The sequence below is a fragment of the Brachycentrus maculatus genome, unplaced genomic scaffold (genome assembly GCF_059751285.1).
Source record: "Brachycentrus maculatus isolate JH-2025_06_01 unplaced genomic scaffold, ASM5975128v1 h1tg000454l, whole genome shotgun sequence".
Taxonomy (NCBI): Eukaryota; Metazoa; Arthropoda; class Insecta; order Trichoptera; family Brachycentridae; genus Brachycentrus; species Brachycentrus maculatus.
The window spans coordinates 1,160,742-1,177,178 of NW_028281201.1; the positions used below are offsets into that span (position 1 = coordinate 1,160,742).

Below are 16,437 nucleotides of genomic sequence, written 5' to 3' on the forward strand. Positions count from 1 at the left end.
TGATCGGTGCGATTATCTTCAAGTGATCCAATTAAAAAACCGAATTTTCACTAATTTACGTGATTTGTTTTAAGTGATCGAATTCAAAAACCAAATTTGTGCAACAATTTGCGTGATTAGCTTTAAGTGATCGGATTCAAAAATCGAATTTGTGCACTTAATGACGTGATTAGCTTCAAATGATCGAATTCAAACCATCAGTAACGACTTTTACTAATAAAGTCTTAATTGTTTTTAAGTATGATCGTCATGTCAAGTCTGAATAAAATTTTCAACACATTTTACGCTATTAAATTACAAACCAGTGATAACTTATTACAAACCAGTGAAATCTGAATATGTCTTTCCACGTGTCATACGACGTCTAATGATAACGTGCTAATAATGAATGGTTTAGTTATGCGGAGTGGCGCCATGGCGGATGCGGTTTGAAATAATAATTATGTAGAACAAATCTATCTGGATTTATGTTACATACGGAATTTCGCATTTCACCGCATAGTTACAAAATCTCTAGCAAAGTAAGTAATCTCGGCTGTGGTAAGTATTGAACTCCTATAAAATAAACTACCTATTTATTTATACATACATAACGACCTTTCATGGCATGTTTATACATGCCTTTGAAAGGACGTGTGTATATATATATATATATATATATATATATATATATATATATATATATATATATATATATATATATATATATATATATATATATATATATATACATATATAAATATATATATATACATATATATTTATATATATATATATATATATATATATATATATATATATATATATATATATATATATATATATATATATATATATATATATATATATATATATATATATATATATATATATATATATATATATATATGGTTTGCCAACACACCTTCTTCGTCTTCGCCCTCTAACAAAAGTAGAAGTAGAGAAAGTCATTATTTTGCAAATACGTTTGCGTCTTAATTTTTTTTCTGAATATTTTATTGCTTCGTATAATTGGAGCTCTTCTGTTTGTATATATAAATAAATAATATAATATATATATCGGGTTGTGGCCGATATATATATTGTTAGTGCCGAGGACTCTTGAGTCAGAGTTTCTGGGTTCGATTCCAATCTACCACAATTTGATACCTCTTTTTAATAATGAGAATCTTAGACTCACATAAATAGTATGAAATTGAAATATTTTTGTAAATTATAAAAACACAAACATTGTTTTAAAAAAAAACAGTAAATTTATCTTAGTAATGTCTACAGATGATTTTGATATGGAAATCCTATAGAAAATGAAATAATGTTTAAAAACATGACAATTTCATTCAAAAATACACAGCAATGGGTCAGCGTCTAAATGAATTTCGAGAAGCTGAATGTAAAATAGAATGTACGTAAAATCCTTAAAAGATGCCTTTCAACTTGCACCCTTTACTATTTAAGAAAATGTTTTTAAGAAAAAAAAAGTGTGTGACATGTTTTTTGTCATTATTATTATTGGCACACTCTGTATAACACCTACTACTCGCTAGAAACGGAAGCCCTACTATCTACTAACTACGAGTACTTTCTACTACAAGGTCCGGTAGTAATTTGACACCTTCCTGAAACATTAATTCAAAACTTTTTCATACATCGTTGACGTTGCGTGGCACGTGGAAGAACGAATTCAGATATTAATAGTTTGTAATTTAATAAATGATAAATGGAGCTTATAAATAGCGAAAAATGCGTTGAAAAACGAGTCAAAATTAGACTTGGCGATCGAACTTAAAAACCTAATCAAATAACGACTTCTTTAATTAAAGTCGAATAAGTCTGTTTTTTTTTTCATTTGAACATTCTAAGCTAATTTGGTTGCGAAATACGTACAAATTTCTAGCTTCAATATATTTGGCAATTCGACATCAAAATCTTAAGATGTAAAGAAATATAAACTATGTTGTATATCATATCAAAAGCTCGTCAACTTTGTGGTATGGTAATATATTCTCTCCGTATCAATCATAGTTCATTTTGTGTAATAAAAACCACTACGTTACCGAATCAAATAACGACTTCTTTAATTAAAGTCGAATAAGTCTGTTTTTTTTCATTTGAACATTCTAAGCTAATTTGGTTGCGAAATACGTACAAATTTCTAGCTTCAATATATTTGGCAATTCGACATCAAAATCTTAAGATGTAAAGAAATATAAACTATGTTGTATACCATATTAAAAGCTTGTCAACTTTGTGGTATGGTAATATATTCTCTCCGTATCAATCATAATTCACTTTTTGTAATAAATACTACTTAAAAATTAGTATAACAATCATTGTTACTGTATTACTATCGTTAGTGGTATTATACAAAGTAAACAATGTTAAGGAATGTGAATTATAGACTGTCCGCTTCCATAATTTAGTGCTTAGCATGTTTGTTTAGCGCGCTTGATTTCCAGGGCTCGATTCCCAGGGAGGTCAAAATAAATTATTGTAAGTGATTTATCACCCCAATATTCCTTTTGTATTATCCATTACCCTGTACTGGTACACAGAGCTAATCACCATTCCTTCATGTTTTTAACGATTAAGATAACACTGCTTCTATCCGATCCAGAACTCTATGCTCTATTGGCTGCGGATAAGGGTTAGGGAGAGCGAAAGTGAGATAGAAATATAAACTGAGAAAAATTATGAAATTTTCGCAATGTTTAAACAATATTGTATACAACAAAAACAAACATATTTCACCAAATACAAGGGCATCGAAACTTAGCATACCTATATCATAAAATAGATCTAAAAATTGCATATAAAATTAGAAAATCGTCAAAAACCCATTATTTTTATTTCTAAAGTTAGTGCTCGATGAATATCATTAACTTTAAAAAGAAAATCATCGATTTTAAAGAATATTACATTTAATTCTTTAATTTTCTAACTTTAATTCTGGATAAAATTTTATAAATTTATCATTCGTGAGACAAGAGTTTTTCTTATGAAATTGTAAAAGGATTACATCGTAGTTGTTCTGTTTATTGGTAAGGATAATTCCTACCCTAAGTTTGCAGTAAACCTAAAGGATTATACAAAGTCAGGCAGCAGGGCGAGAAATTAGCGAAGTTTACATTATTGTGGGTACAGTGTACATTGCCTACAAACATAAAGTACTCCCCCTAACTTAAAGGGTGCAAGAAAAAATTGTCTACAACGTAATCCATTACTCAATAAGTTCGTAGGATGATAAAAATGTACACAACTGTGCAAAGAGCACTGCATCAAATGGACGCAATATTTGTTTGGTCGTTTATTACATGAAGGCAAGGTGATCAGTCCTGCGTTTCAGGTAATATTAAATAATTAAAATCGAAGTCACATATCGCTCACTCCTTTCAAGAACTTCATAAATCAAAAATCGTAAATTTTCAGTTGTGCATGTTTTCGGAATGCCCAGAAAATGTACTATATCCCAGCAAAAGAGGCATATTTTTAATTCAATATTTACCCGCTACAGGGATGAAAGTGTTGGTTTTGCATTTTGAAGAAAAGGTATTGTTTAACTTTTTTTACATAAACTAGTTATTTTTTCAAATGGAGAAAAAACCTTCAGGTTAAACTTAAAAAGATCTGCTGCACAGTAAAAAGTTTAATAAGTGGCTAGATATTTATTTTTAATAAATTGTATTATATTTTCAAACTTTAAAAACGCTGTCCTGAAAAATCAATTTTTTTGATTTATGACGTTCTTGAAAGGAGTGAGCGATATTTTTTTTTACGCCCTGGCGAACCCGGGAACTCTATAGGCATAAGCCCATAGAGGTCATAAGCCAATAATAATAGAATTTATATTTTCAATTAATTTTATAGGTGTAAAATACAAAATCTTACCTTCAAAATAAGCACAATTCTATTAAGTCTCTTGAGTACTTCCATTGTATGGCTCTCGTCCAAGACTTCCACATCAAACAGGTCTCTGATGGAGTCCAATTCGAATATAATTTGTTTGAACCATAACTCGTACGCTGGAAAAAAGAAGAAGATAACTATCCAACTTGAGTGAGCAGAGAGGATATGTATGTATGCCTAGATGTATGGATGTGTTGCCTAGAATTTTCACTCAATAATTACATGAAATTATAGTAACTTTAAACATAAATCCACTCACGAGTAGGCATAGGCTATGAAACCTAAAAAGTTGAAGCCTGAGTAGGGTCATGATAAGCGGTGTTGCATAAGCCGTAGCTAGATTTCAGAGTCACTTGGACGTTAGGTAATAAAAAATAAAATTAAAAAATATGGATGTGAAGGAAGCTAAGAGTGTGTGTCATGACAGAAGAGTGTGACGTTCCATCATCTCTGACTACCCCTGCAGGGAGACAGCGTGATGGTAGTAGTAGTAGTGTAAGTGTGTAAAAAGTGCTATGGGTGAAGTGTTGAATGCTGATATCATGATTGCTCTCACGAAAAGACATTCGGGTAAAAGTAATTCGGGTAAAGGTGGAAACTTCTTCACTTCACTTAGAATTCTTATCCGCACCCCAATAGTCCATAGGGCACTGCATCATTTAAAAGCAGTGGTTATATTGATAGTTAACAAATGAAGGAAAGGTTAGCAGCCCTTCGCTCCAGGTACAATTGATTATTGTACTATTTTTCTGGGGTAATATTGATTAAATATTAGAATGAAAAATCACTTATTTATTTGACCCCCCGGGACCTCCAGAACGGTAGCCGAGCGTGCTGACCATTACACTACGGAGGCGGACAAAAGACAGAATCTAGTAAGCAAAAACTGACTACAGAGAATTGATAACACTGGCCAAAAAAATTGAAAAAAAATTGGTGCTGGAAATTTAACAACTGATGGTTAATGTTTTCAATGTGCTGACTCTTTTTTTCAAAAATGCCACCAGATTTTGTCTATCAGCTCTAGTTTTTGAGATACAGGTTTATTGATTTTTGTTCTGATACAAACCAAAAATGAAGAAAAAATATATATATTTAACGCCTTAAATAGAAATTTCCTACTCAAAATTAGAATTTAACTATCAAAATATATACCTGGAATTATACCTGATTCAACCTGAGCAATAAATATTGGATTAACAGAAATTGGCCATCAAGAGATGTCATGATTCAAGGAAAAAAAACGTAATTAACGAAGCTTTGGTTACGAGAGAAAAATATTACTTTCGCCTTTGCATATTACATATGTTGAGGCTGATGAAGAAATTTTTGAATACTTTAAATCGGAATGGAAATTGTTTTAAGTAATTTCCTGGGATTAGCACGGAAAAACTAAAAGCTGGTATATTTGATGGTCCTCAAGAAACGTGTTGATCCACAATTTACCACATCAATGAACGAGGCTGAATCTCGGTGTTCATTGGTTCAAGTAGTACAAAACACTTGGGAGTCATGAAACAAAGAATAATGAATAATTTTCTTGGGAGTCATGAAACAAAGAATAATGAATAATTACTGGAAATTATGCTTTCAAATTTAAAATTCTCGGTTGTAACATGAGCATAAAAGTTCACTACCTCCACAGCCACCTAGATCGCTTTCCAGAAAACTTGGGTGATTTTAGTGAAGAGCAGGGGTTAAAGATTTCATCAGGACTAAATGATAAACTATGGAAGATCGATATCAAGGATGATGGGATATCCATATGATGGCCGACTACCGTTGGAGCCTTCTGCAAAACTAGCCTACTAAACTCCATGCTAGGAAGTCGTAAAAAATGATTTTTAAGTGATAAGTGACTAACGTATGTAAATTTTGCAATAAATACTTAAAATATATGTTTTCCTGTTAATAAATACTTTTATCCGTGTATTTTTTTAAATCCGCCTTGTCCGCCTCCGTAGTGTAATGGTCAGCACGCTCGGCTACCGTTCTGGAGGTCCCGGGTTCGATTCCCAAGGGGGGTAAAATAAATATAAGTTATTTTTTCACTCTAATATTTATTCAATATTACCCTGGACTGGTACCTGAAGCGGAGGGCTGATCACCTTTCCTTCATGTGTGAACGATCAAGACAACACTGCGTTTATATGACGCAGTGCCCTATGCACCATTGGGGTGCGGATAAGGGTTTATTATTATTTTAAATCTAGTAATAGTTATAACATATAGCATATCTCAAAAAATAGATAAACAAATTCTGAGGGCTATTTTGGATTTTGCAGGAAATCGCGGGCAGCATAATATGTGTTAGCCTGTGTAATATACAGTAAAAGTTGGGAATTGTTCTATTTTCACCTTGATGTGTGACTATGAAGAGATGCTCGTCGTGCACTGGCCTGTTTGATCTTGCAGACAGCATCCTCTGCGCGTTCAGGACCCTGTCTAGCTGCAGGTACTCTGCGTACAGCATCCCCTTCTCTTTCCCACCCTCACACCCAGTGATAATCCTTTCATCCCTAAAACAAAAGTCATTTTAGATAAATAAATATTTTTTTATTGGCTTTCTATTAGACAAATATACGACAAAACAATGTATGATAGATGTTCGAATGGTTATAAAAGTAAAGAATGCAAGCCGGGGCTTGATAAGCCGGGCCCGATAAGGCGGGGCATTATCGATAAAATTAGCAATTTCAAGTATTAACCCTTTGTCTGCCTCCGTAGTGTAATGGTCAGCACGCTCGGCTACCGTTCTTTAGGTCCCGGGTTCGATTTCCAGGGGTTTTCAAATAAATATAAGTGATTTTCCACTGTAATATTTATTCAATATTACCCTGGACTGGTACCTGAAGCGGAGGGCTGATCACCTTTCCTTCATGTGTAAAAACGATCAAGATAACACTGCGTTATATGACGCAGTGCCCTATGCACCATTTGGGTGCGGATAAGGGTTTTATTATTATTATTATTTTTAACCCTTAATGACTTAACATTCGTCTGGCGGACTACGCAATTAAAAACGTGCAACTTCATCAAAAGTATTTATTAAAAATAGGAACCAGTTACATGGCACTTAAGTTTGCTTTATTGGGAATGTCTTCGGATTTTTCTCCTACTAAATGTACGCCTGTATTACTTATTTAATATGTAACGCTAGACTAGTGGTGTATGTTTATCAGCATGTATGCTAGTTCGGGTCGATGACCGGTCAACGGAAGCCTGACACCACTCGTGCTGCCTACAGTCGTGTCAAGGGTAGTTCCTGGCGTAATACTTTCCGCAAATACTACTACAACACAGTTTACTCTAAAAACGGAATCAATAGGGTCACTGTAGACGAGAGTAGACAATGTCGGAATAGTGTGACCAAAAAGATATAGCGATACATTTAAAAAATACATAAAAACATCAATATTTTATTAAAATTAAACACTTGAATATACCACTTTAATGAGTTTTATTTTTATTTACGACTAGTTTCGAAAACGACAGATGTTTTCATCTTCTGGTACAAATTAATTCTGGTATTGTTTTAATTTGTACCAGAAGGTGAAAACATCTGTCGTTTTCGAAACTAGTCGTAAATAAAAATAAAACTCATGAAAGTGGTATATTCCAGTGTTTAATTTTAATAAAATAATCATGTCATTCCACAAAGTTAATGCCGAATCAATAAATAATATAAATCATTAATACTCCAATGAATCTTTTTGCGGTGGAATTTATTTAATGTGACACCTGAGCTAGTCGACTTTTACAAATTTCAGCGATATTAGGTATAGCTACTCTTATATTCGATAAATCTACTCTTACTTTTGGAGGTCCTTATCAACAAGTTACATTTCCAATATTGCACTAAAAAATCCTTTACATGCAAATCTGTTCTATTTACTTGTATCCTTTCGAAATCTTAATTAAAATTGCGACAAATCCTGTGTTAAACCAATATGAAATCATTAAATCGCACCAAAACATAACAATTTTACAAGCTAGAATTCCTGATTACTTTAAATAATTTATAATAGAAATGTAACGTTTCGGTGAGGACTTCCACATTTCTTTCATCCAAATTGCTAAGCTTTTCGCATTTCTTTGCTTTAATGCTGGGTAAGTTCCAGTATTCGTTAAGTCGCAACTTATTTTTTTCTAAATCCTGGTAACATTTTACGTAATTGATTTTATCCTTAAAACACCTTTTTTGCACTGAAAAAATAAGTTTTCTTCGAAATAATTATATGGTTTTGGAAAAAAAAGAGTTAGTAAAAGGTTTTAAAAAATCTTTATACTCGTATATTCTAAAAAACAAGAAAATATCCAAAATACATACATTTAAAAATCGGACGTGAACACCTTTCCGGTGGTCTCCAGTGGAATGAATTCTGTATTACCGAATATCCCCTTAACTCTAATGTAAACATACAATTAGTAAAATTTTGTTGACCAGTTTAAAAGTGAATTGCGTTATGCAGTTGCGCAATACTTTTTTTTAAGGCTCCACTCATTTGCGAGTGATTTTAGCTCTAACAAACAAAATACATTGTTATTTTATTTATTGTTTCGGCATTAACTTTGTGGTAAGACATGTTAAACTTCCATCATTCAGGTCTGTTTAATAACTATACAGACCTGAATTATGGAAGTTTAACTTCTGAAACATGTAGTCTATAATAAAACTCAAGTGGTAAAAAACAAGTGTTTTCTTTAATCATTGTAAAATACATTGTAATAACAATAAATAAAGGATAAAAGAGGTGGAAGCAAAAAAACAACAATAATAATAATACTAATGGACATTAAGGAAAACATAAAATAAACTATTCGATCTGCATTAATTAAATCATATTAAAATGTGGACAGCAAACATGATTGTTACCTCAAATGTAACTATGAAATAAAATACGCAGTACTTCGAAAATAACATTTATTTTGAGATTTTCATATCTTTCAAAACCTTTCAGGTACCTTTTAACATATTTTTACAACGTTTTCAATAATACACAAATATTTTTTTATTTATTTCATTTAAACATGGAAAATTATTAATAATTGTGAAACATAAGAATGTAGTAATTATATTAGAATACGGTTTAAAATTTAAAATATAACAATTAACATAAAACCCGGTAACGGGTCAAATAACGGAAGTTTTCAAGGAACGGGGCAGATTTCGCAGAAAAAAAATGAAAATTTTGGTAGGATGAAAGAGGACTTTGTACAAATTTGTTTTCAATTTTCATATTTTTTCAAGACTTTCAAAATCATTAAAAACCACGTCAAGTGAGAGGAAAAAATTCACATCTCTATTTTCACCTTTCAAGATTTTTCATATAAAATTGGTCGCAACTCACTTATAAATTAAATTCATAGCTAAATACCTGATATTTTCTGGGACGTCCGGATATCACTGTGTTATTGTTTATAGGTGAATGTCCCGACATGCACATGGCACATATGTCAATCCTATACTGACGCCATAACAATGTAGTCTGATATCATTACACCTACTAAATTCATAGATTTTGGACTAAAAACGTGACATTTTATAGGACGTCTGGATGTCACTGTCTATTGACATGTCTATTTATTATTGTCACATTGCTGACATCTCCCGACGTGGACTCTAAAGGGGTTTCAATCATACACTGACGTCATAATGTCGTCTGATATAATTACACCTACCAAAATGAGGTTTACATATGTTTTTTCAAACAACTATCACTTAATGAAAAAAACCCTCATTTTGACATTTTATACCGTGTGTATTTTTTAATGGCTTTTCACCCTTTATGAGTATTCTAGCCAGTGTCGAGTTTTTATTTTTTAGTATTTAATATATTGTTTTACACGATTTAATATAATTTCTATACATTTCTACTTAATACAATTTTATAATTTTAGTTGCGCTGAGCCTCTCCAAAAAAAGTGACTAAGCCCTTGTGCTTGAAGAGGGATTTTTCTCTCCTTTTTTTCTTTTGATATGTAGATACAGGAAATTTGGTCAATTCGTGGATAACTTCAAAAGATGAAGCATTTTTCCGCTGTATACGTATGCTAACTAAATAATGGGTAAAATTTGTGGAAAGCTATGGACAATACTTGGAATATAACATATGTAAGGTTCTGTTTTTTTATAAAAAATACCCAATTGATTTTTAAAATCTGCGTTATCTTATTTGTATCTAATATGAGAGAAATAAATTGCAGAATAATATTCATATCAAATAATTTAATTCTCATGCAAATGGATAATATATTCTCGTATAATTATTATTTACTTAGTAATTATTCATTTTATGGAACTGCACATTGTCACTTGACACAGTAACTAATGAATTAAATAATTACGATATTATTAATTATAAATTAATTCGTTTGAAAATAAATGAAGATGATTTATTTATTTACATAATATATTATATATATATATATATATATATATATATATATATATATATATATATATATATATATATATATATAAATATATATATATACATATATATATATATATATATATATATATATATATATATATATATATATATATATATATATATATATATATATATATATATATATATATATATATATTTATATATTTATATATATATATATATATATATATATATATATATATATATATATATATATATATATATATATATATATATATATATATATATATACATATATGTATGTTATTTACCACGGTTAACATAAAATTTATAATGCTTACGATTGAAATTGCAAAACTACGTTCATATGTTAGTTAATACTTAAAACATAATTTATGCAAATGATGACATAAAGTCATTGGATGATACATTTTGTATAAATTGAATTACGCATTTATATATCGCCAATTAATAATAAATAAACACGTTTATTAAGTATTATGGTGAATACTAATAAATTGTTATTTATAGATTTGGCGTTTAATTTGTAGAACTCCATTTTAATCTATGTATTAAATGTTAAATCAAACACTGATTTTTTGAGTCTACTAAATTATATTTTAGTGTTGAAAAAAAAACACTTTAAAATCTATTTTGTGACAATTGTTACGCCTAACTATGGCATTTTCAAACGAATGTCAAATATAAGTTTGAAAATACCATAACTTGACGAAATGTTTGTGTTTTTTTACAATAAAATACAGCTTAGTAGAGTCAAAAAATAAGTGTTTGATTTCATATTTAATACACAAACTAATAAATTGGATGTCCCACTTATCACAAATACTGTTACATACTTAAAAACATTTTTTTTTACATTTTTAGATAAAACTTAAAGCACATGTTTATATATTTGAATAGCTTTTTAAAGCTTCGTGAAGGGTGGTTTCTTCTGTTCGTGTCATGTCAGGTCCCCTGATGTCGACTATCACGTGAGAGTTACAGAATATATTATAATATAATTCTTCTTCTCCGTCTTATTCCTCATTGCTGAGGGTTGTGACCCTTGCAGAAGCAATGACTCTTCTCCAGTTATCCCTTGACTGCGCTGCACGTAGCGCTCCAACCACTGAGGTGCCTGCTGCTGCCTTAATTTAACTAAATAAATATACAAACAAAAATAGATCAAAAAGTAAATGTTTGTTTTTTACAAAGTAGATTTTTTACAACTTTAAAATAAAAATATCAATTTCGCGAGGTTATAAGAAAGTATTTTTTACGTTTAATGCAGGTATTTCTATTTATTTGAAATTAAATCATAAAAAACAAATGAACATCTGATAATGATTTTGTTTTACGAAAACATAATTAAATATAATTAATTAATATGTGAAGGATAAAAGAGACGTTATGTGTGTTTGTTTACTGAACATGTAATTTTAATGTAAATTTATTTGATGCCAATGTAATATTGCAAACTATCATGATAATTTTTAATATTAGAATAATCGTGATTACATTAGAATAACCCGTATGTAACATGTAACGTTATAAATGACATGTAGTTAGCGCACTGCGCAACTGTGACATACTGGATAGATTACTAAAATACCGTAACTAAATGTCGTATCTGTGTTTGCATAAAGTTTACAAAAAACAGGAGAGCTTTTGTTATGTTTGCTGTTATTATTAAATTCGTCTATTTTTAAATAAACGCTTAAAGTTTAAACGTTATTTTTTTTAAATTTGTCGATATTTGATTAATTAATACTTAAAAAAAACAAATACTAACTAACTTACTATCACGCCGCTTACCGTAGGGGTAAGCTGAGACAGCAATCTGTCTCTGTAAACAATATTTTCCTCTTCCACGTTCATGCATCTACCTATTTCACATGGGCATAATCCCTGTGTACATACTTTTTAAATTTATCAACTTCAATTTAAATTTAATTTTTTTTTTAAATTATGAAATAATTATTTCGGGAAATAACTGCGACAAGCTCAATCTGGTTTCAAGGAGATCAGAGTTTATCAAATGTTATTAAAAACGTTTTATTAAATACGATAATTATAATTGAGGAACAATCTAAATTAAGAAACTGATGATATGTAAGTTCATATATACCGCATATGTGCAAGTTCCCGACAAAAAAAAGAAAAACTAAGAAATCGAAATATGGCGATGATTCCTATCATCGGCATTAGATCGAAAATTTTAATTTAAATAACTATTGCCACTTCGAAATAGGAAGACTTTTTACCTATTACTTATACCTATTGGTAACAGTACATATGAGTTCACAACAGCCATCTATGTTGGATTGAGAAAGCTTTTATTTATCAGAAATCTTTTTAGTCAGATGAGTGCAATTAAAAGTATAGTTTAATAAATATTATCTTAGCATAGTATTTATATATTTCTTAGTATTTTATAAATTAATACATTATTGAATACGTTAGGACAAATAAATAATTGGCTCACTATCATTTTGCATTAAAATATTACAGTTTCTTACAAAGTTGCACTTAAATAATGCACATTAATTTACTTAAAAGGGCATAAATGTAACGAATTAAAAAATACTTAGTCGAGATGTGACAACAAACTGAATTAAATACAATTGAAAATAAAAGAATACAGATCAATTTTCATTTTTAATTGCACTTTGTAAGCTATTGGCATTTCCCGAGTGAAATATGAATTAAAAATAGATACATTGTGACATCCCAACATAGATGAAGAGGAATATTGAAGTCACGGTATTTACACATAAACCGTCTTAAGATTTATGATATTATTTATGTAGGAGTTCCAAAATTTTTAATAATGAGGTAATCAATTATAGATAGGAAAGTGAATGTTCTTATTTTTTTATTTTAACCCTTATCCGCAACCAATGTTGCATAGGGCACTGCATCGTAGCGACGCAGTGTTATCATAATCATTAATTGCATGTAGGGAAGGTGTATAAATTGATCACTTAAAACCAGCCTAGCACAGGATGTAAGCTCTATAATACCCAGACATCTATATTCTTCTTCATCTATGTTGTCAAAATGTAAAAATAAGTGGAAACCCCAGATTTTTGAACCAGGATTAAGATAGACTCAAAATGTAATTAAAAATAGATAGATATCACCACAAAGTGACTGCCGAAACAATTAATGTTTTTTTTATTGAATTTTCATACCACGACATTTTCAGCTACGGAATCATGAAAGCCATTGTGCTAATTTACTGTGGTAAGATAATAAAATTAACAAAATAAAATCAACCAAATATCCACTTTGTCCATTCGTTGGTATGCATTGAAGTTTTATTCACAACATTTTGAGTGTTTTCATATACTTGTTCACAAAATCTGGATTATCTCCATTTACAGGAGTTATTTTCACATTATTTTTTGACATCTCATCAAAGATGAAGAATAATATGGAAGTCTGGGCATTTACGGGGCTGACGACCGTCATAGGCTGGTTTTAGTGATCACTTTACACACGTGTAACATTCACCAATTCTACCATTATTGACAACCACACTACTCAAATTCTTGGAAGTTCTACATAAATATGAACCAAACATTTTTCTTGAATCACTAGAATTTCACTAGAGACATCTATTGATGAGATGTCAAAAAATAATATGATGTTTTATTCATTTATTTTTCTTTAATTATTTATTAAAAGCTTTCACTTTTGAAGCACAGCGCGCCAATGTATGTAAGCGATCCCTGCGATCAGTTCGGTTCATTGACTACGAGAGAAGTATCACCGGTTCGATACCCGACACCTCCTCGTTTCTAGCCACGGCTACAGAACCCCTGTGCACAACGCAACGTGACAATCAATAAACAAGATATTAAATACTTATGTTTATCATACATGCGTAGAGCATGAATTCTTTCAAGAGTTTTAAAAGATGACAATTTTTGCACATTCCTTGCGTACATACTTTATATTAACAACATTTTGAGTGTGTCCAAATACTAATTCACAAAATCTGGATTATCTCCATTTACAGGAATTATCTTCATATTATTTTTTGACATCTCATCAAAGATGAAGAAGAATATGGAAGTCTGGGAAAATCTGGTTGTCAATAATGGGTAGAATTGGTGAAAGTTACACGTGTGTAAAGTGATCACTTAAACCAGCCTATGACAGTCGTCAGCCCCGTAAATGCCCAGGCTTCCATATTCTTCTCCATCTTTTATGAGATGTAAAAAAATAATACTTTTTTTAAATTCAAAAGGATCAGTTCTTCCTGTCTATCTTAGCGCTAGAATTGGGGTTAATTTGTCGGCTGTAGCCTATAGAAATATTTCAAATTCAGCATATATTTTATCTCAAAAGATTGATGGAAAATATTTTATTTTTTATTTATTATTACATACATAAGTTACATTTATAATATTCCCGGAGAGTTATCTCCATTACTAACTTTGGTATTAAGGTTAACAAAGTTTAAAAAATATTATAATTTATATTTGAAGCAATAACGTTGTGATTCCATTTCATAATTAAAATATAATTTATTATTAGATTAAAACCAATATTTTTAGCTTTTCCACTTTTTTATTTGACCAGCGACCGGGTTTCGTCGTTACCGACATCATCAGACTGGTCTGATGATGTCGGTAACGACGAAACCCGGTCGCTGGTCAAATAAAAAAGTGGAAAAGCTAAAAATATTGGTTTTAATCTAATAATAAATTAAAAATGCAATTCCATCACGAAGTGTCAGTGGATAATATAAATCTATTAAAATATAACACTGTTAAAATCACTATAAATATTTTATTATACCTTAATTATAATGTCTATTGGTTTCGAAGCTAACCGGTAGACAATATAATTAAGTTATAATAAAATATTTAAAGTGATTTAAAACAATGTTATATTTTTTTAAGTACATAAATAAACAAACACTGGTCAAAATGTAAAATATAAAACAATGATGGGTATATTAAATACGCATATGAAAAAACATAAAGTAAGAAGCATGTTTAAAGGGAACAAATGAGAAAATATAACTAACCACTAACACAAATCGCCCACTCCTTTCAATAACGTCATATATAAAAGAAAAATTGATTTTTCAGAAGATCGTTTTAAAAGTTTAAAAATATAATAACATGTATTAAAAATAAATATCATGCCACTTATTGAACTTTTTACTGTGCAACGGATCTTTTTAGGTAAAACCTGAATATTTATTTTTCCATGAAAAATATTTTGTGTATTTAAAAAAAATAATTAAACAATACCTTTTCTTCAAAATGCAAAAACAAGACTTTCTGCCCTGTAGCAGGTAAATATTAGGTTAAAAATATTCCGCTTTTGCTGGGATAAAGTACATTTTCTGGGCATTCCGAAAACAACTTAAAATTGACGATTTTTCCTATATGTATGACGTTGTTGAAAGGAGTGAGCGAAACATCAAAAAGAAAAAAACTATTTCGCAATACAAATTAATAATCCTGTATTTTCTCGGAATATCTTTTTTTTAAATATAAAATCATTTAATTGGTATTGGATTTTCCTATCCGATTTCTGTGAAAATCTTTAAAATATATATATATATATATATATATATATATATATATATATATATATATATATATATATATATATATATATATATATATATATATATATATATATATATATATGTGTGTGTGTATATATATATATATATATATATATATATATATATATATATATATATATATATGTGTATATATATATATATATATATATATATATATATATATATATATATATATATATATATATATATGTGTATATATATATATATATATATATATATATATATATATATATATATATATATATATATATATATATATTTATATACATATACATATATGGTGATTGTTTGATTTAAAATGCAAAATAATATTTTTGTTTCTTATCAAATTGACGAGACTTTTTTATGAATATAAAAATAAGTAATTAAAATAAGAAATGAAATACTGAGAAAACAATATCATGCTAGCCCAATCCGATAATCAAATGTGTCAGGTTGTGGTCCCGTAGTTAGTGTCGCGGACTCTTGAGTCAGAGTTTCTCAGTTCGAACCCACTCTACCACGATTTGATACCTATTTCTA

At 29.6% G+C, this 16,437-nt stretch overlaps 1 protein-coding gene across 1 annotated transcript in view; it reads right to left on the minus strand.

Annotated features, from left to right (window-relative positions):
* LOC148302415 (tryptophan 2,3-dioxygenase-like) overlaps positions 1–16,437 on the minus strand; it is a 28,962-nt gene that overhangs the window by 11,878 nt on the left and 647 nt on the right. Inside the window, exons 2-3 of the mRNA XM_088271637.1 lie at positions 6,262–6,422; positions 3,886–4,019 (exon numbers count right to left, since the gene is read on the minus strand). Coding sequence (XP_088127763.1) covers positions 3,886–4,019; positions 6,262–6,422 — 295 coding nt within the window. The remainder of the gene's footprint in view (positions 1–3,885; positions 4,020–6,261; positions 6,423–16,437) is intronic.